The sequence below is a fragment of the Perognathus longimembris genome, chromosome 4 (assembly GCF_023159225.1).
Source record: "Perognathus longimembris pacificus isolate PPM17 chromosome 4, ASM2315922v1, whole genome shotgun sequence".
In the NCBI taxonomy this organism is placed as follows: Eukaryota; Metazoa; Chordata; class Mammalia; order Rodentia; family Heteromyidae; genus Perognathus; species Perognathus longimembris.
Genome location: NC_063164.1, coordinates 55,525,940 through 55,552,089, shown reverse-complemented (window position 1 = coordinate 55,552,089; position 26,150 = coordinate 55,525,940). Strand labels below are relative to the sequence as shown.

The 26,150-nt window shown below is 35.1% G+C and overlaps 1 protein-coding gene across 2 annotated transcripts in view; it reads left to right on the top strand.

Moving 5' to 3' along the window:
* Positions 1-512: 512 nt before the first annotated feature.
* Xirp2 (xin actin binding repeat containing 2) overlaps positions 513-26,150 on the top strand; it is a 69,867-nt gene continuing 44,229 nt past the window's right edge. For both annotated transcript variants that reach the window (XM_048345295.1, XM_048345294.1), the window contains exons 1-2: positions 513-649; positions 24,119-24,267. In XM_048345295.1, coding sequence (XP_048201252.1) covers positions 24,211-24,267 — 57 coding nt within the window. In that variant the 5' untranslated portion in view covers positions 513-649; positions 24,119-24,210. The remainder of the gene's footprint in view (positions 650-24,118; positions 24,268-26,150) is intronic.

Below are 26,150 nucleotides of genomic sequence, written 5' to 3'. Positions count from 1 at the left end.
CAGTGCTCAGGCCCTGAGTCCAAGGCCCAGGACTGGCAAAAAAAAAAAAAAAAAAGAAGGGCATACACTTCCATGAGTCTGAAAGTAGGTTGTCCCTAATATAGGTATGACCAAATTAAAACTTTCTTCTCCCTCCCTTATTTTCATATGTTTTATATATAAATAGTTGAAATCATTTCTAAATTGCAGCCAATGCAAGGAATTCATCCCTCTGTCTTCTCTTCTGTGCTGGTTGCTTCATTCTTGTGGAGAAGTTCTGAATTAGCTTTGTGGTTGGGGCTGCAGAAGGGCCCTTGATTGACTGCACATGTGTTAGAGCCCTGCATACATTACTGGGACACTAAGAGGCAGCAGGCCCTCAGAGACACACTTCTGAAAGGAGCGGTTGACTCAGGCCCCACCTCAGTAGAGCTCAGTTCCTAAAAATAGGTACCAAGTTGCATCCTTCTGACACAGGGCTAAAATAAATTCAGCCGCCCCATCAACTTTCTTCATAAACCCTTCAGTGGAGCTGGCCTCCACTCACCTGCTTGCTTTCAGGGGACTGGGAAAATTGCTGTACAAGAAACAAGGGAGGAAACCATTCAGTGAAGAATTGCAAAGACATATGACATTCCCACAGACTTGGGGTTAAGTCTATTATAAAAAGGTATGTGTAATATAGTCATTGATATGTGTGTGCTTTCATGGTGGTCAAACATTCTTGCTAGTCACTAAAGATAAGTAAATACCATAGGTCAAATTACCATCATAAAATAGATATTCTATTGAAATTTTGTTTTTTTTATCATATTTAGTATCATCAATCTATATTATGAAAGGACTTCATACGTTAACCTCTGAGTATTTTTCCTATTTAACATAGAAAAATAGTCAACCAAATTTAAACAGTTGGGAGTTAAAATTGTATTCAACTTAGAGCTAAAAAGAATCTGGTGGAAAAAATAGTGTGCCATTTATGAGTAAAAGTGGAGTGAAATCATTAAGAAATATAATTTGAATATGGTGAGGGAAAGGAAGAGTTTGAAATACTTTCAACTGTTGCAGATTTCTCAGGGAAACATAGGAAAATTATTGTATTCAAGCAGTAGTTTGATTTTGTAGTTCTTGCTCAGCCCTGGCCTCATGTCCTCTGGGAGTTTTACTGAGCTAAGGATTAAAGAATCAGGTTCTTACATGTTTTGCAGAATTAAGAAAAGCATCACCAATTGGATCTGCCAGACCTAATTATAGTAACTACAAACTTAAATGGAGAAGACTGAGATTGTACTTTGAAGGTATCATGCCCTATATACTGTTTCAAATGGATTTTTTTCTGTCTTCGATTGCCTGTGAACACCTTAATTTAGTCCTGTTGTGCCTTAAGTGTTCTGATGTTAAGAGATTGAAGTGGTTTGGGAAAGACATTATAACATAATTTCCTAAGACACCATCTAAAAGCAAGGACACTTTACGATTACATAATACCAAGTTTAAATTTAGCCAGCTGGTGCCGAACTAGAAGATATTTTATTTTTACCAGAGCTCCATTTGGTTACTGATGTGCTGTCGGTTGTTTGAATTATTTTAAAATCTTCATTACAAGTGACAAAGGACAAGTAAAATATTTACCTCGGCTAATTCAGGGCCCTGAATTTTTATATAAAAGAGCACCTGTTCAGGGTTTCTGATGAGGCACAAAATGCTGGAGCAGAAACTAGAAAGACCTGTATTATTATTATTATAGCTTAAATGAGTTTCTCTGCTCCCATGCCTAATGTTTGAATTTTTGTCTTCTTTCTTGCCACCAACATACAGACTAGCAACTAAATCTGTTTTTAAATGTCAGTCCACATTTCTGCTCTGCAATGTGGCAAAGTGCCAGCTTTGTGGTGGAAATGTAGTCAGGATTTGGGCTGAACACTTCTGCTTTTGTGTACTGTTGGGCATCTTTAAGGTGCAGCTTCCCTGGAGCCTTTGAAAAATGAAAGCAGACATTCCTCACTGGTGACAGAGGCCTTAGTTCAGAACACATTCCTACAGAAATGTCAGCCCAGGCCTGATGTCTCCTGTAATTACAAAGGAAGAAGGGTTTGCCTCTCATAGAGTCTGCTCTAGGGTAAAAATCACACCAAGATCAGGAATAATTTAGTGTTGTTTACAGAAATAAATGCCCACTATTCAATCCATTCTAGCATTCTACCTCTTACTTTATATTTGTCATGTTCAAAACAAGTATTCTATTTATTTGGAAAGTATTATTCATAGTTACATAATTTGAGGTTGGACTCCCTGATAATATCAGACATTGTAATTAATATTCCTCCCTCCCCCTCTTTCAATGTCTCTCTGCCTCACTAGCTCTCTAGATTGCCTCTCCCTCTCTTTGTGTGTCTTTGAATTTGTCATTGTCTCTCTGCCTCTGTCTCTTTTTGTTTCTCTGTCTCTCTGTGTTTTTCTCACACATATATACCACACACACACACACACACACACACACACGATAACACACACACTCACATGACTTGAGTACTAAAAGAGACCATGTTGCAAGTCCTATTAAATAGCCAGCAGTCATGTCTAGATTTAGTAATTTATAGCACAGGGTAGGTACTTAATAAGTGTCTGGCAGTTAATTCTAAGATTTTGATTGAACAATCTGTGGGGGACAAACCTTAATTGGAATTCTGGTGTCTTTTTTGTTTCTCATCCTCTCATTCAAAGAATTCAAGTTACACTTTGAAATTTAATTAAGTTGTAATTTGTTTCTTCCTTTTTCTGAGACCAACCCAAGTTCATTGAAATCACACTTTTGTCCCATGTAGAATGGTGAGTAAACTCAGCCTTCTTTGATTCAGAAAATGACTCTTTTTGAAACATGCGCTGGTACCATGTAGGTACATGATGTTTAAATGGCTGGGGGAATGTTGTACTGTTGGTTTCCTAACATTGCATCTGACACCAAATGTTGTGATATTTTCCCCAAGAACAAACAGTTCTCCCAATTCACCAACACTAATTGCATATCTTCCCATTTGTTTCAGTTCTGATATTAACCCTCCAATTTGCCAACTACCTCCAAGTGGCTATAGGCTCATTAGGCTTCCCTACTCTAGATACCATTGTGGAAGGCATCACACACTTTGCCCAGCTGACAACTGTTGCTGGGGTGCCCTCCTCAGGCTCTAGTCCAGGAGTCAGGAGAGTGCTCCATTAATGAAAAAGGATGTATCATAAGAGCACAGTTCAGCTGGCAAAAGTGGGAGACATCGGTAGTGTAAGTCAGAGAAGACATTGGAGGATGAGCAGGTCTGTGGTGGCTTCTCTTTGATGTGTTCAAGGTTAACTCCAAATTCTTAAGACCAATGGATCTATAGAAATAAAAATGAACTGTTAATGAGTTGTTGCGGGTGGTAATCAAAAGGATGTGGCCTTGGGATACATTTCAACAAATAGCAGGAACAAGAGTAATGATAAGAAAGTGTCTGTTGGACTTACATCTAAGAACATTTTTTTATTGAAGAGAGGCAAGTGTAGATTGTGACATACAGTCCTCAGAGCCTATACATAAAATGTACAGAATAGCATTGCAGAACAAGAAAGCTTTAAGACAAGATCTTGGATTTTTTTTCCCCTTGGGTTGCTTGGAGCTGTGACTAGGATGGCTTAGACATCTAAGTTGTCAGCAGCCTTGAGTTTTGAGGCAGGGTTATAACATCCATTTGGCAATGTGGCATAATCATTGGTGGTCAGTCTGTTAGCTGTTTCATGATAATTTTCTTTATCGCTCATATCTTCCATCCTCTGGCTTTAGCAATTAAGCTTAAGACATCTCAGACTTTTCCTCTTATCACCACCAATCCAGAAACACACCAAATCCTTCATTTAAGATTTCTCATGAAGAAGCTCAATTTGCAGGCTATCTCCTCTTAGAGATAAAGAGGTAGGTCTTGAAGTGTGAATCCACTCATTTTCTGCTTGGTTTCTCTGGCCAGCAGTAACATTCTAAAGCCCTGTGGCAGACTTCTACCCCAGCCCAACTTGTCAGGAAGGCATCCTATTTGTATGTGATAGGCATCATCACAAAGGAGACTCCAGGGATTTTTGGGCCACAAACTGGGAGCAAAGAGTTAATATTTGTTTTAATATTCCAGATTTGTCTACTATGTGGTCTTCTTCTTTGAAATGCCATCTTTAATGTCCAGATTTTATAAATGTATAGTATTTTTTTAACCTAATCATTGGTATCCACCTCATACAAATTTACCTGAGCTTGGCATTTTCCCATTTGTGCAATATAATTAGTAAGAGGATAAAGAGCAACGAATATGGAAGTAGAAAGGCCAAAATGTTTGTTTTCCTAAAGCAAAATCAGCAAGTGCAATTATTTGTGTTCATTTTGATATCTCAAATGGCAGGACTAATGAGTCTTGGGACTTTGTGTGCCCCAGGGTGGTAGTATGAAAATAATCTGGCAGTGAGTACTACAGTAAGTAATCCAAAGTCCTGGTAGAATAGTTATACTTCTTAAAATATTTGCAAGGACAAATGGAACTTACTGTGTAGATAACACAGAGAGCCATGTTGACTATTTAGTTTATTTCCTTTCATTCCAGATGAAGAACATGAACACAGAACACTGGGAGACTAAGGAAGACCCATGCACAAAGAGCTAGAAACCAACTCCATAACACTCTGTGCATCTTAGTGACAGCCTCACCCAGTCATGATATAGAACACATTTCATCATACATCTTGATAAAGACTTATTTTTATAGGAGAAGTCTCATTTTGTATTTATATGTTCTTAAATTAGAATAAATTGTATAAAAAGAAATCTACTTGCATATGCAAAATTCAAAAGGTGGAGACTGCTTTAATTTTACTAAACAGTGGTGACCATATTCATGAGATAAGACTCTCCTCCCTTGGTATCTACTGTCTCATTTATGAATGCTTGATATCTTTCATTGCTCTTTCTTGCAAGTCTTCAAACAGATCATTGCTGTTCATGTTTTTCTGGTTGTACACAGAATATTTCCTTACTTCCTAGAGAAAGAACCCAATGATTTATATATGTCTGATTTTCTGGTGACAGAATGTCAAGGGGAGGAAAGTAGACAAATGAAGAGAAGCATGAGAAAATGCAGCCATACTATCCAGTATATATGTGTGAAAAAATAAACTAGGAAATTGAGGGGATGGGTAAGTTTGGGAGAGATGGGGAGAACGATGAAAGTTGTGACATTGATGATGCATTATTCTCATGAACTGACACATTAAAATGAAGCTTTTTTATCCAGCCAAGTAAAGATAATTAAAAATAGATATGTCTGATTGCTCAAAGGCAAGTAATTACCAAATTCTGGTGGGCATTTATATAACTACAATAATAAAAGAGTAAATTTGGGTTGGTTTTTGTATTAAAGTTTCAATAGCATCTTTTTTCACAACCTGAATATATCAGCATTTGAATTCCAAAATAAATTATCTTTATAAATTCCAAAACAGAAAAGCTAACATAACAAAACTTATGTCACATGTTTAAGAGAATTGTTTGAAGTTACAAATGGTTTCAAATCCCACAATCAAGGTTTCAAATAATCTCAATAATTGTGGGATAAATAGAAAATGATGTTCAAATAATGATTCCTTTTATTTTAACCTTTCAATTTATAGGATATTAATTGTATTAAGTTACAAATATACCTTACATTATAAGCTAATTGCATGTTTTGACACTATGAATATTGAATTTTGATAAGTCAAGTCATATTAATTCATTTAATTATAACTTCGTGAGTAATTTACCAATATCTCAGTTGTTGATTTTTGGGTTATTTTTAGTCAACACTCACAATAGGAAGTCTGGTTTGGGGCTGGGAATATAGCCTAGTGACAAGAGTGCTTGCCTCATATACATGAAGCCCTGGGTTTGATTCCCCAGCACCACATATATAGAAAAGGGCCAGAAGTGGCGCTTTGGCTCAAGTGGCAGAGTGCTAGCCTTGAGCAAAAAGAAGCCAGGGACAGTGCTCAGGCCCTGAGTCCAAGGCCCAGAAAGAAGTCAGGTTTGTGTTATCTAACATTTAAATCATTTAGAAAAATAATTGGAAGTTTGTAAACAATTTTAGTAGTTATGTGAATGAGAAAAACTGAACACTCCTTTATGAAGTTATATCTCACCTACTGATTCACCTGTTTTGTGTGCTACAAGTTTTGAATTATATGCTTACAAATGAATTTTGAATTGCATGTCTATGCAAGGGATGCATTGTCAAGTAGGAATGTTCTGGGAAAGAGATTGAAATGCTTGTTCAAATTAAGATTGCCAATTCTGGTTGCAAGTTTTGTTTAAAATCTACCACCTTTGCTTCTTTTGCATCAGAGCCATTTTTCGAATATTACAGAAAATGGAAGACAATATTTTTCTACTAGGGTAAAAGTCCAACAGGAGACGCTAACTGAAATGCAGCCAATGGCAGCAATTGTCTTCTGTACCATGTTAGGCTATCAAGCTCAAAAGTTGAAGCAAGACTTCACTAAGGTCATGACTTCTTCAGTAGGAAATATGCTTGTTCTCTGGGTGCTGGAACATCCAGACCATTTATTTCTAGGAATGTGCATGTGCATGCTGTAGTGAATATTTGATTTCAGCCACTGAGTCATTCTGAAATTGAAATGTCAAGATTCATCATTCTTCCCTGACCAGAGATGGCCACACTTTTACACTATAAATATTCAGAGAAATGAAAATTGGGTGACATGTGTTTGTATTGAAACTTGAACCTTCTTTTACCTCCAAAGATATAGTATATCTATTATGGTTGAAATTTTAAATTACTATTCAAAGTTCCCAAGAATCCATCCTCTCAAATTAACCAATTTCCCTTACTTCATCATTTTAATATAAATGCTTGCAAACTCCTTGACTATGTCATTACTGTCATTACTATTTCTCATGCATATCTTTACATACATACACATATGTATATATTTGTCCACAAATTTGTTTATGTAAATTCTTTTCTGTAAACCATATTGCTAGCTCTGTTTCCTTACTGTTCTCTGTTTCTTTCCTGTAGTGTCTATTCCAGTGTTCACAGATTGATGGGTAATCCTTAAATATCAACAAACATCAATAATACCATAACTAATAATAATATCAATAGTCACATTTGGGGTATCAAATTCTCACTTTAAACACTTACTTATTGATTGATCTTGAGCAAATAAAAACTAACATCAATAATGACGTATATTATGACATACCTTTTATTATTTGTATAATATTTAATACAGAACAACGTTACAAAATGGAACGTAGTTAACTCAAGAAAGTGTAAGGTTAAGTCTTTTTTTAGGAGGTCTCACTAAATCTTAATAGTAGTAAGATGTTCCTATAAGATTTTTCTTATATTACTAAGTATAGTGTTCTAGAGTTTGATATGAATTGATATCATGTCCATCTTTTGATCAATCCTTCAGTATAGAAAAAATTCATGAATTATGTGTTCTGTTTTCTCGCCAGCCCCTCCAAATCTCACTTCATTGTATTTTATTTTTGTGAAAGACTCTTGGAATGTCTATCTTAATTTCAAAGTGAGACCATTTGAAATGTAGTAATTGTCTTCAGTATACTAGAATCACAAGGCATTGTCTTCTAGAGCTAGCAGTTTCTAATGAACTGTACAAAACACCCCTGGGAAACCAAAAATGCTATCAGATTAACCCTAATAGGCTAAACATAAGTTTAGAATCACCTTTGGGGTGTCAAATTCTCACCTCAGCACTTACTGATTGATCTTGAGCAAATTAATGATTCTGAGTCATTTTCTCATATCAAAAAAGAGATACTAATAGTATTTCTACCTATACTCATGTTTTGAGGATTTTGTTGGTCTTAGACTTAATGTTTTTGGTGTTTAAGTCAATATTTCACTATACAGCCTAAGACTGGCCTCAAACTCCCCACCCAGACTGTCCTTAATCCCACTGAGCTCTTGCCTCAGCCTCAAAAGGGATAGAGCTATAGTCATGTGATACTCCATTCAGCTTCATATTTGTAAAGTAACCAAAAACCTTAATATATGGTACATAATATGGGTTTTATAAGCTTTTGTTGTTAACATCATCATTATTATTAGTTGGAACATAAGAATCCTTCTTAGTATAGTCCCAGAGAACAAGTGTTTAAATTACCAAGGCATTTTGTGTGCTGAGCATTCAAAATACCAAGACACAAACACACACACACACACACACACACACACACACACACACACACACACACTTGTTTTAAGAAAATCATCTATCTGATTGAATAATTTGTTCTGTTTTAAAAGGCATCCTTACCTTTCTCAGATATGCTCTTCAGCTCAAAATACATTTCTATCCTGTCTGGAGTTGTCAAAAGCTATTAAGTGCACCCTTCCTTCTGTTATCATTATTCTAGCACTTTAAACAAATAACCTTTCTGTTATTCTTATTGTTGGCATCACATTCCTCAAATTAAAAAAAGAAGTCCTTCAACCACTTCAAACTCCTGATGGCTCCATCTCTTTTTAGAATGAGTAATCCACGGCCACATTTTAGAACTTGTCACTATTTTGAGCTACTTCTTGAAATCAAGATACATTTTCTGATCACAGTCTTCTGCCTTAACATATCTCCTACCATCATTTGTATCAAGAGCTGATACTGACCCTCAACATATTCTATATCTTCAGCATGCTTTTTGTGTTTCTCTGCCCCAGTTTCTCTATCTTAAATTCTCTTACAGTGAACTGAGTAATGATGAAAGGAGAGCTCTCACTCAGGACGAAGGCACTGTAAGATGGAGACTATTTATTTTCAGGGCCTATAGTAGAAAAGGTAAATAACACAATTGCTGAAAGCAAAATGTAGAACCAGTGGAATGATGTAGGATATCATGTTCCAGAAATGGAGCTAAATCATGAATAGGAAAACCAACCACAGAACAAAAGTATCAGGACAAGGTATATTGTAGCCAAGACAGAATAGGGAATGTAATTCCCATTAAGGACGAAAACAGTGCAGATGTCTTGCAAGTACCTTATTCCCGGTCTCAGCAGGTATTTTAAGAGCTTAAAAGTGTCATACTAGAACTAAGACCAGCTCTACTGTAATCATGAACAGCAGAGGTCCCACTGACCCTTTTCCTATTTGCCCTCACATTTTGATCTAATTGCATCTTACCAAAATGCAATTCAATCTTTTCTTATGATTGATTAGTCCTTATTCCCATTCACAGCTGCTATTTACATTTGTGTGTGTGTGTGTGTATGCAAAAGGCTCATGAATTTACACATATACTAATATTAAGAAACCATTTTCTTAAAACTTTTTATTAGCTTTCATCTGTTATTCCAGAGGAGGAGTTTATTGTTACCTTTTCACAAATGTTTATACTGTATTCCAATCAACTTCAGCCCTGTTTTACACTTTCCATACACAACTCACTTAAAAGCACATCCTCAGCAGCTTTCACTCAGCGACCACTTTTAATTGACTCCCTGTTTCATTAATCATAATTTTTATAACCTTAGGTGCATTAAATGTAAATACACAACTAGAATATTTGTGGATAGTATTAAGAAAAAAGGGTCCATGTTGAATTTTTAAGGTCTTGTCACTGTGAGATAAAAATCTAGTTATGAAAACGGACATGGAGGCTGGGAATGTGGCTTAGCGGTAGAGTGCTTGCTTCGCATGCACGAAGCACTGGGTTTGATTCCTCAGCACCACATAAACAGAAAAAGCCAGAAGTGGTGTTGTGGCTCAAGAGGTAGAGTGCAAACCTTGAACAAAAAGAAGCCAGTAACAATGCTCAGGCCCTGAGTCCAAGCCTCAGCACTAGAAAAAAAAAAAAATGATATGGGTAAAATAGGGCTGACAGGATGATAGGTCTACCATGAGTAGCAGTAAGACAAAAAAAAAAAAAAAAAGTGAGGATAAAGCCCTGGGAAACATATGGTTGCAGTCAGGAAGGTGTGTGCGTGTCCATGTGTGTCAAGAAACTGATTTCAACAGAAGGGGGGAAATTGTATTTGTCTAAGCCTCTCACCCATTCCATGATCACAAGTGTGAGCCATTGTGAACAAAGAACAGACAATGATGAAAAGCATCAGCATTTTGAGCTCCTCCCTCTGTGGTACTCCCTTTTGTGGTGGTCAAGTGTCAGTGTTGTTGAAGTTCTCAGCATTTTCCTGAGGTGCTGCACTGTTAGTGAATAAAGTCTAGGGTATGTAGCAAATCTGCTTTCCTTGGAAATCTTCCAACCGTGCAATGTTCTGGGACACCCCAAAAATTTACCAGGGCTCCCTAAACAAGGACACTACAGTTTGTGCTAAGGTAACCCTCAATAACAAGAAGAAAATGTATTTGTGAGTGTGTGTGCATTCATGCTCTGGTGCCCAATGTTCTACCTATACTCAGCTGGCTGCACTTAGGAGCTCATTATTTTCTTGGCTGAAATATGATGAGGAATGAATGTATCTGAATTTTTCTTTTACTTATAGCACTTTTCTAATTGCGTTCTGCAACCATAAAATAACAGGAGAAATTTGGGTAGAAATTAAACTTGGCAGAAAGCCTAAAATTGACTGGTTTCACTTTCTGAGCAAACATTTTTGCACCATTCTAATTTTCACCTGCTCATGTGATAGCCTGCTGAGCATTTTGGGTGATGAGCTGCCTTTCATTGTGGGAGCCTAACAAGTTCAGAGGCAATGCATTTATTTTTGCTCTCTTCAGGAATCTCTAAACCCAGCCTTCACATAACTTCTCTGTGTTGCTTGATAACCTGTGTTGCAGAACTTAAAATTTATCTTCTATTCTTAAAATAAAACTAGAATGGAGAAGGCAAGAAAATCTGTCAACAAGAACCTTTAAAGATGGGTACTAGATTTTTCAAAGTTCTTTTGTGACAAATTCATCTAAAAAGTGCTTCATGGGTGTCTATTGTATATAAGTCACTATGTTAGATGTTAAAGTCTTATCTTAATCTAAAACATCAGTTTGCTTTATCACAATTCAGGAATTTTAGTTACAGGTAAAAATAAAATTTTATCTATCAGTTTTGAAAAAAGAATTGTTAGGGAGGATTCTGCCACTCACTATTAGAGAAGTACATGCAGATAGTTTGTAGAAATGATCTGCATTTTTCTCAGCTTCACAGGAGGTACCTAAGGAGAATTTACTCAAATTGAGAGTGTGTGTGTATTGTCATTTTGCAAACTGATCAAGGCAAGTAATTCCTCCTCTATAATCAAGATAGAAATGATTATTCAGGTAATGATGTCAAGAGAAAGAGATTGACAATAAGTTACTGGCCTGTGACTGGCAATCTATTGTTATAGTTATGTTCTTAAACTTTAAATAACCTTGACAACAAATGAAAAAGATACTCAGCTTTACATTCTAACTTCCCTATTACGTACTCTTTCCAAAAGTAGGGGGAGAGCAAATCAAGTAGAAACAACTACCCAAGGATTTGCAACAGTAGGGTGTAGATTTTAGGAAACTGATATAGACTCTTTTAAAGATGTGAAGGTCTAACTTCATAAGGAATTTAGAAAGAATTCTAATATGATTATTTGTTTGGCTTTTTAATGGCCCATTTTCCCACCTCCATTCTTCTCTCCTCTAACCTTCTACAACACTTGGATTTAAAGACCATTGGACCAGGAAAACTTTCATTGACAAGTGTTAATTAAGATCTTTATTGTTCACAGATGTTACTCTCTTAATGTGCATGGAAGAGGACAGGCTTCATGAATAACATTAAAAGGCTGGGTTTTATAATCATCCTCTCAAACAGAACTGAAAAACAGAGAAAAATGAGTTCCTCAATCTATGGTGCACTTATAGCACAAGGCTTTGAATCTCAGGGAAACAAATTCTAATGTCATGCTTTTAAATATAAACAACTATAAATAAATTAAAGGATGATGAGACTCACTAACTATGAGCTTCATGTGTATCTTAAACAGGGAGGACTATTAAATTACTTGTACTCGGGCTGTTCCTAGTACCAGTGAATCATTAGGAATCTGACGTCATGTCTTTCTTTTGAAATTACGTGCTGCATTTGTATGCGAAGGGTATTTAGGGCATGTTAACAATGACAGAGGAGACTGATTAACTCAATATGTTGGTATATTAAAATTATGGTAGCTTTAATTGACATCTTTGCTCTTCTTTAAAAATATATTGTTTAGAATCCATGCTGCATTGTCCAGTGTCTCTTTGAATTATGAGAAACAGTAATCAAAGAGCAATCCAGACAGTTCAAACATTTGAATATGATGCCAATTATCTTTCATTTTAGGGCATATTTAAAAACCTAGAAATTTAGTAAGAAAATGTGTTTATTACAAGGAGTTGATATTTCTTTGTTCATATAGTAGTATTACTTTTCTACCTAAGATAAATTGATCAAAAATTATGCATTCAAGGCTTTGGGTAGAAATTTTCTACTTTAAAAGGGTATGTTCACTTCCAAAAAAAAACAATTGTTTACCAAAATATTGTACATTGTTTAAACATTTTTGTTTTTCTTCTTAATGAGTTAGCTTTTCAAATAGTGTTTAGAAATATACTATATGAAATTAGCAGTTTCCCGTCTTTAGTTAATCAATCATCAAGTTCAAAAGCTGGAAAAAAAACAAAGGACATGGAATTATGTGAACTTAGGCAGAGAAATATTTTAAAATAAAAAAATTTATAATCATTAAGCTTTCTTCAAATCATGGATGGGATTTCTTCAAGACCCATTGGATTGGTTTAAATATAGCTTACTACTAAAAAGGAAAAAATGTGATTAGTAGATGAATAGCTCCCACCCATCTGTGTTTAACTTGCAGATTTAGAAGTTGATAATTAATGCTTTCTTTAAATATGTTTTGTGAGAATATATTTTTGATGCTAACTTTTACAGAGAGATAAAACTGAGAAAGAAGAAGGAAGTGAAGAATTGGCAATTTTCTACAAACAGATAATTTTTGGCTCTTCCAGAATACTATTCTACAGAAATGAGTTAAATAATAATAAACAACCAACTTTCCTTCTGCTTTCTAAACTAAGACACTTTAACAATAGTCACATCTGAAAAAAATGTTTTCTAAGTGGCAAAATAGTAGACTCATCTACGATGCAACTTATGCTTAGTTATTGTATATGGAATTCAAAAACATCTGGAACTAAGAAAAATGATTCTGTATCCACAAAATAGCTTGCTACGGAGTTCTAAAAAGCCTATGATAATAATAAAGTGGGTTGCTTTATGAAGAGACAGATCTGATACTGATGTATACATGTGTATTTTCTGCCTACCAATGATTTGCTGCTCCCCAGCATGAATTCCCCTTCTGTCTTTGGAGACCCTAGGGACAGAGAAGCAGAGGTGAGTATCCTAACCTGTCTTCCATAGGCTTGTACTTTTGCTGGTAATTGTATGTAAACTCACTTTCTCCCAAGGGTGAGGGAATGAGAATGTTTGCTTCCTGTTTCTCAAGTTTTCACTTTCTTCTTTGAAAAAACAGAAAGATTATACAATTCTTCTCACAAAACACAGCCCTTAGAAATTGAGCTACACAGAAAAGAAGAATTAGAGAGCAGCAAATCACAGAGAACTCTGGGGAAAGCAGAAAGGAAGTAATAGAAATAAATTCAAACCAAAGGAAGTTACATTTAAAAAGGAGACAACTTGGGAAGAGGTGAAATGTGAACTAATAAAAAGGAAGTTTTCAGATTATGTTAGAGTAGACAGTTTGGGAAGATCAGGATAGAAACCATTGTAACTGCAAAATATTCTAAGAGAATGAATACCATACTCAAATTAACCAAATGTAATAATGCTTTATGTAGGGGTGCGTTTTCTTCCTTATGTAAAATTTAGCAAGACATGCCCTACTAAGTAGTAGAGCAGTGGAAACATTAACCAACCAAAGATGCAGTTCCTTTTCTTACCCTTGGCAGATAGCCATAAGGCAGCAGTAGCTTAAAGAAGAGCTTCATTAAACACACCCACACTAGTCCAAGATAATGACTGTGAGGCTCCCTGCTCAGAGACCATTGGAAATTTCAAATACATGTAAGTAATGTTACTGGAAGTTTCATGGTTTTATTCAAAATAGATTAGAAGGGAACCTGAAGAACCATTTTTAAGAAAAAATAGCAGATATGTCCCTCAAATATGATATCCTAGGATGGTTTTGTTGTTTTGTTTTAGATTGTTTTGGTTTTTGGCTTTTTTGGACAGGGCTTTTTTATATGTAGCCCAGGTTGGCCTCATATTCAAGATCATCTTCCCATAGCTTCTCCTGTGCTGGCATGTTTTTGTTCCTTTATTTATTTTTTTTTATCACACTTGACTCTCTAGGGTAATTACCAATATCATCCATATGGACAAGTGTTTTTTTCTTTTTTTATATTCTTCTCTGTAACACTAAAGCCATGTGAGTAGAAAGATCTGTAGAACCATCCTTACCCCTACTATCCAGTCTTACCTGATATCTCCTACCTTCTTCCTTGTTTTAGGTATCATAGTGAGAAGTCAGCTGATAGGGAGAAATGGATCCTCTTTAAAAGAGCAAATAATATATTTATGTGACTCCCAGTCTAATATTATCCTTTTTATTTTCTAGCTTTGAGATTTGGGAAAATGCCATGACATTTCTCATATTCAGCCTCTTCATCTATGAATTCTTATTTGCATAATAAAACCTAGAGTAGTTGCCAATAATGGAACAATTTATTATTTATTATGGTCAATATCCTATACACAACTCTTTACTTTTTATAAGATTTTCATTGTCTTCATGTGAAATCATTTTGATACATTGCAGTATAATTTTTATTACATAGGTTACCAAAAAGATGAAGCTTTAGAGTAATTAAGTATACTAGGTGAAGTCACACAGTAAGTGTCAGCAGCAGGCTGGAAACAAGGAATTGTGGGTCCAGAGCTGACAGTTTCTCTGTGAGTCATTCTCTAAAATGTAAATTACCTAAGACAAAGACTGGCACTAAACCACTTTACAATCTATCCCAAAGAAACTTGAACTCTGATGGAAGATGAAATATGGAGGACAAAGGGACATATACACACTCCATAGGGGATAAATACAACTATAAATATAATTTTTGAGTGCTGGGGACTTACTCATTGGCTGGATTAAGTGGTCATGAAGAGACTACATAACAATTATGTCAGATTGGAGTCTAATCATTCTAATCTATTTTCATCTATAGGCAGATAGGGGTAGCTTAGAGAGATGCTCTTGTGAGTGTCATCAAGTTTCTCAGGAGCATCCCACAGGAAAGAGTGTCACAGCCAGCTTTTCTAGTAAGGCCATCCACCAGGGAACTTGTTTTATTCCAGACTCACTATTGAAATAATACCTGTTTTATTCCTGGTTTTAGAGATTAGGTCAGATCAATGCTTCTTGAGATACCATATTTCTTGAGCATCTCCTTAGTGTGTTATTTTCCTTCTTTTTTTTTCAAATGGAACATGACTGATTACAATGTGCCCAACTCTGAGCCCCATGACTGACCAACATCAGATAATAAGCCTCTCACAAAAGCCCTAAGAGAGCAGTGTATCAAAACCTGTCAGTGGGTGGGGAAGTGGCAGATTTAAACCAGAGGAAATATGCATGAAGCACTGGTCCATCTCTTTTATTGTGGAGAGATAAATAAAAAATAATAGCAGCAGCCCTTGTTCTGCATTTTTTCCTGTAAACTCAGTAAACTTCGCTCTCTTATCTGTTTGTTTGGATCTATATCTAAACCTTTCTCCAGTGTGATCTCTACTATGACCACAGCAAGGTCGCTGAAGAATTTATTTTTGAATTCGAATTCTAAACTCAAGCTCATAAGAGCGAAAAAACAGTAACTTAAACCTGTAGAAATTTAACATATTAGTTTCTCTTTGATGTATCTTAGATTACACAGAAATTGGTGTCTAAAAGAGATTTCCGTCCAGACTTTTGGAAAGCAGAAAGGAAGATTCATATCATTAATTAAAATTTACTTTGAAATTAAAAAGCTATGTTTAAATGAAGATACAGAGTATTTGGAGCTAAATCATCTTGTGTGCAAAAATCATTGCAAGTACAGCCAATTTTTATTCGATTTTCTTTTCTGATAATGAATTCTTTATTAGTAAAATGGGAATAAGCCACTTACCAAATACAATTGTTTTGTGAACTAATGATATAATGCATGTAAAATGATTAACACATAATAGATACTCATTAATTGATAGCTATAACTACTAGAATACAAGTATGTTTTAAAGAGATGGTCAACAGTAGATTAATGCTCTAAAAATATGCACTATCTACAGACACTTAATGGTTCCAATTTATTTGACCATTTCAATGAAACTTAAATCACTTTAGTCAATTATTGATTTTTAACTGGCCAATATTCTAAGCTAAGCATGAATTAAAATGTATTAAAAATGTTTGATAGCCCTATGATTAAATTTGCAAATATTCCCACACTAGCTATATATTTATACTAATGCTTATCAAATTTCTGATTAAATTCTATTCATTCATAACTACTCTAGTACCAGAAGTAATTCCTTTGAGGTGATAGAAGTTGCAGAAAACAGATGGCAAAACTATAGAAATAGAAGTTATTACAGTTAGAAAGAGCAATTCTGTTTCCTACATGAAAGTCTAAATGAGCATTTAACCTAAGTCATACATATTCATAGATGGAGAATGTTTTTGGGAGGGCATGAGGAATAATTTCGTAGATGTTTCTATCACCTTAGCTGGTTTAGATACACTGGTATTGTTTGGAAGAGCTAGAACTGAAATATGATTTTAAAAGAATATGGTAAGGAGGGATTTCTACACTACAAATACATAGAGAGAAGTGGGGGGGGAGGTTGTTCAATGTTTATCGTCGTTTCCTATTGATGTTGTTGCAAATTACCACAAACAGGATAGATTACATCATCATGAATTGATTACTTTCCAAATCTGGAGGTCCAATGTCGAAAACAGTTTTCATCATGCCATAATCAAGGTATTTTTGAGCCAAGATCTTCCAGAATCTTAAGGGTACCATCTGTTTCCTGTTGCTTTGTCCACTTCCGAAAGCTTCCTATATTTTTTTCACATTGCAGGTAATGTAGAATCTACATTCTTCACTCTCCACCCTGCATTCTGTCAAAATTGCCCCTTCCTCACTCTAATCTTCCTCCTTTCCTATCTTCCTCTCTCATCCACAAGGTCTTGGTGACACCTTGGACTCAGGAGATATCAGGAAAATCTCCACATCTCTATCTGGAGATTGTTCAGTTTGTCATATCTGCAAAAGTCTTTCTTTTATATTTATAGGCTCCTAGAATTAGGATATAAATATATCTGGGAAATTAAAATTCTGTCTACTACAATACTGGATCTTTTCTTCTTATTGACGTGAGAAATTGGATTTATAGCATGTTTTCCAGTATTCCATAGATGAGAATACTATTTAGAGAAGACAATGAGAAAGTGAGAAGTAATCTTCCTTACACATGCAGGACATGAATAAAAAACACAGCATAATGATTAGAAGAACAGATGCATTCTGAGGAAATTGACAATTGCATATGCAATCACAGAATAAGAAATAAGGTCTAAGGCCAGTAAAAAGATCATAAGGTGGCTAGTTCAAGAAAGACAGTTTTTACTCTGGAAGGTTGCCAGCAGAAGGTTAGATGCTGTCTGGCATGTACTCTCACTCACCATCTTCCTTTACTCCTTGTCTCCATGTTTTAAGAACTGTGAATTAATGCAGGACTGTGCTGTCAACTTGCTCTTTCATTTTTTTCTCCATTTAGTTCCTGATTTTATGATATTCAAATGAGGTTAAAAATATATAAAACTCAAACTGATTACAATTTTACACGGAAGCAGTATGTTGAATTCTTAAAAGGGTTGAATTTTCTTATTAGCTGAGGGATATGCAAATATGAAGAATTGCAGAAAAATTTATTCCTGCTAATGGTCCCAAGTCTATGATATGTCTGTTATATACTATCATATACATAAATCTAACCTTGGTTGTATGTCATATATTTCTGTTTTAGTTTATTACTCTCCAAATTCGATTCTAAATCAATATTCCAAGTACTAGACAGATGACTTCTTTATAAAACAATGAGAATTTTTAAAAAGCAAGTTGATTACTAGACAACCAACAGTAGGCTTATATTTTGTTGTTGTTGTTGTTTTCGCTTTGTGCTGGTACTGGGACCTGAACCCAGAGCCCTTGTTCTCCATTGCCTCTCTTGCAGGCACTCTGCCAGAGGTGCCACAGCTCCAGTTCTGGAAGTGTCGTTCACATGACAATGACTAGAAGTGGAGATAAGAATATCACAAATATGCCTATGAGTTAGGTTGGCTATGAACAATGATACCTCAATTGCAGCCTATTGAATAGTCACTAATGTGAACCTGAACTGAAGCCTTGTTGGGCTTGCATGCTTGAAATAATATCTACAATTGTGTTGGCTTTGGAAGTTTCTGTAGGCCTTGCCCACATATTCTGTCTAATTCTTAGCTAGGATTCCAAGCTTCTTGAAAAGATTTTAGCAAAATCCAGACTCTAGTTTTTATTCTCATCAGATTAAATTGCTGTTGATTCATAGAAATATCTTTTAGGCCAGATTTACCTTGATTTATATCAATCAGCCACATATTAATTTTTAAACATTTTATTGTGTATAAATATGAGTCAGTTCACAACAGACAGTGTCATCCTTTATTGTTCAAATTTTTCTTCATGTGTTAGCTTAGAAAGGTGACTGATGGGTTTTTTAAACAAGATTCTTCTTACATTAAAAGTTGACAAAGAATTGTAGTGAAGCCATAAATCTGAAAGCAAATTGCCTGGATCCCTTCCCAACTCTGAAATCCACCAGCCACCTGACCAGGAGAAGTTGCACAACTTTCTGTGCCTCTGCTTTCTTATCTGTGAAATACAGATACAAAGTTAAAATAGTCTCTGTTTAATAGTGTGACTAAGAACAAAATGGATTAATTCCTGATACAGAATACACACACACACACACACACACACACACACACACACACAGAGTATTCTTATTTCTCATTTAATCCATCTTTCAAATTCCTTGTGCAAATTTCAAGAATGTTAGCCATTTTCTCACCTGGAAATGTTCTTGGCTGAAATCTAGCACTTAAACCCATTTTAAAATAATTGTCCCTTTCCACGTTTCTTTTTCTCCTCCAAACTTTGTCTAAAATATCTTACTGTAATTTTCCATGTTTATAAAATCTAATTGAATCCATTTTGTGAGCTACCCCAATTTCTCTAAATATTTCCATCAATTTAAAAAATTGAAACTCTTTAATCCAACTCATACTTTATTTGCAATATGTTGTGATTTGAATAACACAGTGTTTTCCTCCAAACTATTTCCCAGTCTTCCTTGAGATACACTGAAACTGAAATGTAATCGTGCTTTATAAATGAGCTAGCACCATGGAAACAGTCATCTTGTTTGAGATGTATTATACTCTGATTTGTTGAATTGAAACTGCTATGTACAACTACTTAAAGAAATTAATATTAATAGTAATTGTTATTGTCATTATTATTATAATAGAAATGAACTAGTCACAAAGCATTTAGCTATGTGAATCCTTGTACATTGGGTATATTCTGAATGAATATACTTCTTACATATGCAACAAATGGACCTTAGATTTATATAGCAAGCGGTTGTTTTGTTATTTCCAAATCATTATTCTATGGAGAGCTTAGGATCATGTTTACAACATTTGGTGTGTTTAAGTCATTCTTTTGATGAGTGGCAAGGATGGGTGAGTTTCTTCTTATTGTCACATATATTCCGAATTCAAATTTCCTGAAAATGTAGACAGAGATCAGGATAAAATGGATCAACAACACTTTTTAAAACACTTTTGGTGGTACTAGAGGTTAAATGCAGAGCCTCATGCTTCCTCAGCAGGCATGCTACCACTTGAGCCACACCTCCAGCCTCCAGCCTTTTGGAAAGGCTCTGGATATAAAAAAGGCTCTTGGGTTTATTAAAGGCTCTTGATACTAAAGGCTTCTGGGTATATTCCAAAAGACTTTATTTGATAACAAAGACTCTCTATTTGATAACAGAAAGTTTGAAAGTATGAGATAAATTTGGGGCGTGCTAATTACATGACTATCCCTCCTCTAACATTTATTGTTGGAGTACCTCCAAGGAAACAGAGGGCTTTCTACCCAATCTCTTTTGTGACTGATCATAGAATGTGAGTAATTGGATAAAAGGAAGAGAATTGTACTTGCAAGGATTGCATCACTGTTCTTTCTAAAATATAAATTCTGTACAACAAGTAAAAGTCAGAAAGTCATAATGAACTTCTGTAATCTGCAAAGATTTTACTTACTTTACTTTGTTTATGTACATTAATTTGACAATAAATAAATAAAAATATCACAATGTAAATATTTTCCCTGAGACTCTCAGGACTCATAAAAAAACACTTCTATGACTGGTATCTAGTAATTGTAAGGGTAACAAATTTTATCTTTTAGTATATTATTTTCTTCCAAAATTCTTCTTTATATCTTGTTTATATTTTGTTGAATTTATCTTACTACACAAAGAATTCATATTTTAATGGATTTGCAACTATGTCCCTATGAGCAAATAAATTAGAGCCATCTATATTTCATATATGATGGATTCTAAGCACAGTGATGCCTGGAACACTGGAGAGAGAGAAGGATATCAGCTCCACTTTGGATTTTTGTCAGCTATCTGTATAGTGAATTACCTATGAACTTCAGAGTCCAAAAATATCTAACAAAATCATTTTGAAATTAATGTTTATGATGCTTTCTAACAATATTTCTAATGAGTATTGTGTAAGAACCGGAATCATTGTTCATTCTTTTGCCTCCCTTCTTTACAAAAATATTTTAATCTCATTGTATTCCATTCTACAAAGTTAGTTACTTCTTAGGCTTTAAAATAAGACATGATAAGCTTTGATAACTCCTGTTCCTCAACTCTCCCCCATGGAACCCTAAGGAAAGGGCTGTCTTGTACACACCAAATTTAAACCGGGTGTTACCTAAAGCACATTATAGGCACAGGAAGCCAAAACCATTACCTTCCTCCCCTATGGGGACACTGACAGACATTGGTTGACCCAGTAACCAATAGAGTAAACATTAGTAAACAATAGAGATACAGCCTATTGGCTCCATGTCTTTTTTTCTGCTTCATGGCCCTACCCATAGCTGAATATATAATTACTGAGGGGCAGAAGAGAGAAAGAAATTTAAAAATCTAGTATTTCCTTGAGGCTGGACACGATGGCTCTGCTAATAGAAAGATACAGCAGAATCAAAATTTGAAGACAATACAAGGCCCTGAGATTTTTTTTAAGGATGAACAAAAGTGAGAGAGAGAGATAGAAAGAGAGAGAGAGAGAGAGAGAGAGAGAGAGAGAGAGAGAGAGAGAGAATTGAATGTCTTTTTAACAAGCTTAAAAGACCATGCAGCAAATGGAATCCAAATCTCTTAACACAGGGGTTACTGGTTCCTCTAATATTCTTGGGTATTTTGCAGATAGTTGAAACATGAGAAAAATGAAATCGTTGATAAGTAAATGCTACTTGGCAATTTTTACAATTAAAAAGTCTAGGTTCCTTTCTATTAGATTGATGGAGTAGCAATAATGTTTATGAATAGAAACAAGTAATAAAATAATGTGTGTGTTCATGTATGTGTGTATGTACATGCTCATGAACTTGTGCACACACTCGTGCACACACACCCAGAAATTGGATATCAACTCAACACCCATTTGATGTTGCTCAAGGCTGCTGTGTACCACTTGAGTCAACCTTCCACTTCCAAAATTTATATTTTAATGGGAAAGACTTGGGTAGGTTATAATTCAATAAAACCTTGGTAGTATATTTACACAAAAGTAAGAACAGTAGAGTTGAACAAGAATGCAATTCATTTAGACAGAAAATTCATAAGAAAAACTACATAGGTTTCCTTAAGCATTTGAAAGACTTTCAGTGATTTGGAAGCATCTTTTCATCAAAATAACTGGAGGGCTGGACTTTGCTAAGGATATTAGGTTTGGGATGACACGTGAATTTAAGAGAGAGCTAACATTTGTCAGAAACCTATGAGTTACTTACAATCACGGTGTTTATATACTACAATTTATCCTTTAATGTTTTGTATTTTGTCATATGTTAAATTGTTTTGATATTTTAACTAAAACATGAAAATGTTTACTTCAAGGAAGTGTCTGTGGACTACCAAATACTCAAAGAGGAAAACACAGTGAAAATTAATTTTAATTTCCGAGCCACAGAAAGTGTCCTCAAGTCCCATTGTGTAAATAAACCTTAAAGACGCTATTAAAAGAGCAAAAAACTCAATAAGTTAATTCAATATGGATACTAAAGGCCAAGAAGGAACAGAGAAAGGAAGGAAAGGCTTGGCAGTCCATTACTTAATGTCATTTGAACCTCGAGTCACAGTGAGTGTGGCAAACCAATACTAAACAATAAAGTACAGGAAAGAGCACAAAACTTTTCATTTCCTGCAGCTACCAGCTCTAAGAGTAAGGTAGGAGGTGTGAGTGAATTGTGAATACATATAAACACTACTCACCCACCCTGAACCTATGTGCACATGCACACACACACACACACACACACACACACACACACTTAAATATTGGTCCCAGAAAGAGCCCTTGACTTTGAAACCAGAATCACTTAATTAGCAACACATTAAACAGAAAAATAACATTGCAAATTTGCTAGTTTAAATAAGAAAATGTAGCTGTGAAGCCATCCCTGGAACATGCCAGCTAAATAACCAAGAAGAGCCATGTAGTCATGAAGATACTTACGTTTGTTGAGTATAAGGAAATATTTAAGCACACTTTTATGCCTGAAATGTATATTTAGAATGGATTACACTAGCCCACTCTAAGATGTTTCTGTTTGTAATAACTGTCATACTGAGATCATGGATCGTGCAATCAGTGTTGTGGTCTGCTTCCAGGTCTGTAATTGCTGCTACCCTGCATTTTGTCACAGAGAAGGTTTAATGGGAAAATAACAGACTATCTGAAATGGGTGATGTACAAAAAGTGACTAATGATACCATAACTTCTCTCTTATCCATGCCTCTAAAAATAGAAGAAAACCCCACAGTCTATAATCTCATCACACTTACATATTTTTTGCTAGGTGTTCTCCTTGAAATCTGAAGAGAGAAGTAAAGAACTAAGAATGTTGTCTAACTGTTGTTTAATTTGGTCCAGACACTTAAGAATTTTTGAGCTGCCATGAACTAGTTTTCTCATATATAAATTTCAGGAAATAATAACACTTACTTCATAAGGTAGTTGGACAAGTAAATGACATAATGCCTTCACAACATTTACAATAAATGCCATATACACAGTGTTTGAGTAATGTGATTTTTTTTAAGATTATGTGTCTATTGATAAATATTTCTCATCATGATAATTGCAGAAGTAACACATAAGAGGGACATAAAATCATTTTATGCTGTTTTTAAGGGTACGTTTTCCTTTGAAAGCTTTAAGAATTTGATCATGAACATCAAAAATATTACAATTTTTGTGATAGATACACTTTATCACAAAAATGTATATATGTATATATGCATACATACACACACATACACACACAGATATATATATATATATATATATATATACATATATATATTCCTAACACCACTGGAACTTAAACTCAGTTCCTCTCACTGTCACTTGGCTTTCTTGCTCACATTTGGTGTTCTACCACTTGAGCCATGCCTCCAATCTGGCTTTAAACTTGTTCATTAGAGATGGAGTCTCTTGGAATTTTTCTGCCCAGGTTGGCTTCAAATCTGTATCTTTCAGATCTCTGCCGGCTGGGAAGTGATGATTGCAGTTGTGAGCTACCAATGTCCAGCCAAGAGACAAAACAGTTTAAATACCCTTCAACCTTATAAGGTGATGTGGCTTTCTTTTCAAGCTTGCCACCTATCTGAGCATGTTATGTTTGCTTCCAGTGACAGCTGACCCTACCAAGCCCACAGAAGTCAGTGCTGCTGGGAGCCGGGGCGTGTCGGATCTCCAAGAGGTGGTCTCTCTGAAAGAGAGGATGGCCAGGTACCAAGCAGCTGTTTCCGGGAGTGACTGCCACAGCTTCTCAGCTAACGTAAGTGTCCCTTGAAGTATTCAGATTTGGCAATCTGTTTGATGTCTGCAAACTCCCTCCATCCTTTTCAAGACAAGATAGCTAGTAAGCAATTTCAGAGGTGAAAACGTAGTATGAATTAAATTCATACCACTTGAATTTAAGCTTCACCTGCACTCCTTACAGGCTGCATGAACTTGACCTAGTCTTAACCCTCTCTAGATATTAGGTTTTGTGGTTTTTTAATCAAAACTGGGAATGATAATTTACTATATTAGTTATTATCAAGGAGGTGTATGTGTAAGCCGGCAGGCAATGAATAAATGTGTTATTATTGTCCTCATTATCACTTAACCTACAGTGGTTCTCCTCAGAAAGGTTGGGAATTAATTTGAAATGTTAATAATATAGGTTTGCAGGCTGCCTTCCTTGGTCTCCTATATGGTTCATTTAAATTCTCTAGCAGTACAATTTCTTTTGCTTTTCTCTGCTTTAAATCCATTAGGAGAGGCTTAATCAACATAGAAATGAGAGAGATTAGCAATGTAGGCACTCTGCTAAACCAATTATGATTATGGGAAACTGCACAATTCAGTAAGACCTCCAATTTTTAGAGCCAATCCACAATAAAGTCATATTCAACAGAATTTGTTGGATTATGTATTTTGTGCCCTTCAGCTTAATGGAATATAAGAATGTTCTTTCATAATTATAATCCCCAAGTTAGCCAGGTGCCATGCACTCGCATCCTCTGTCTCTCTGTCTTTGTCTCTGTCTCTCTGTCTTTCTGTGGGTATATGATTATGTGTTGTAGGAAGAGAGCCTGAGACAGAGGAACAGGGAGGAGCATAAAGTGTAGTATTTCAAAATAGCTACTCTATATTCTGCTTTACAAGTTATTTAGAGACAAGACTGACTATGCCAAACTCATTAACAATATTGCAGATCTTTATGACATTTACATTTTTACATAATCATTAAAATATATTTTGGACACAGCATAGATTTGGAATGAATATATCAAAGTGACATAAGTATATAGATCACTTCCAAAACAAATACTAGTAGCATTACATTCCTACCATGACTATTCTTAGAGAACACCCCCTGCTGGATCATTCAGGAACTTCATTACAAATTTGTTCTAAACTATTGAAACCATTCTTCAGAAGCAGCAATATCTGGTTAGAGACTGGTTATTTAACAAATAATATTTTAACTGAGAAACCTAAATCTATTCATGTATTTGGATTACATTTCATTAAGATGAATAGCAGAGAATTTTTTATTTTACTTTTAATTTTATTATCTTTAATTAGTTGTACAAAAAAGTTTCAATTCAGATCAATTTGTGAGTACAGTGCATCTTTATTTCTAAGGTGATAGAATGTTTAAACTAAGTACACAAATTAATTAGAGAATTCTATTATATAAAACAGTTACTCAAATATTAATGTGAAAGCAGTCAGCAGTTAAGGAATGTTATAATGTTTCATTTTCTGCTGATTTAAAGACCTAAAAATTGAAAATAAGTTACTTTACATTGTATAACTAGATACTGGCTTTACTCCAAAAATATTGGAGTTGGATTCAACTCCCGCCTCTCTAATCAAAAAAATACTTTCCCATTACAATTCAAGGATGTTTTTTTTTAACCATTATGACTATGTAATATACCTAAGTTTAGGTGATAGATATTTTATTAACTTATTATTATTATTAACATATTATTGTTGTTGTTGTTATTTAAATATCCACTAGATATTTCAAAGCCAAAGAATAACAAGCATAAAATAGGGGCTGGGAATGTGGCTTAGTGGTAGAGTGTTTGCCTAACATGCATGAAGCCCTGGATTTAATTCCTCAGTACCACATAAACAGAACAAGCCAGAAATGGAGCTGTG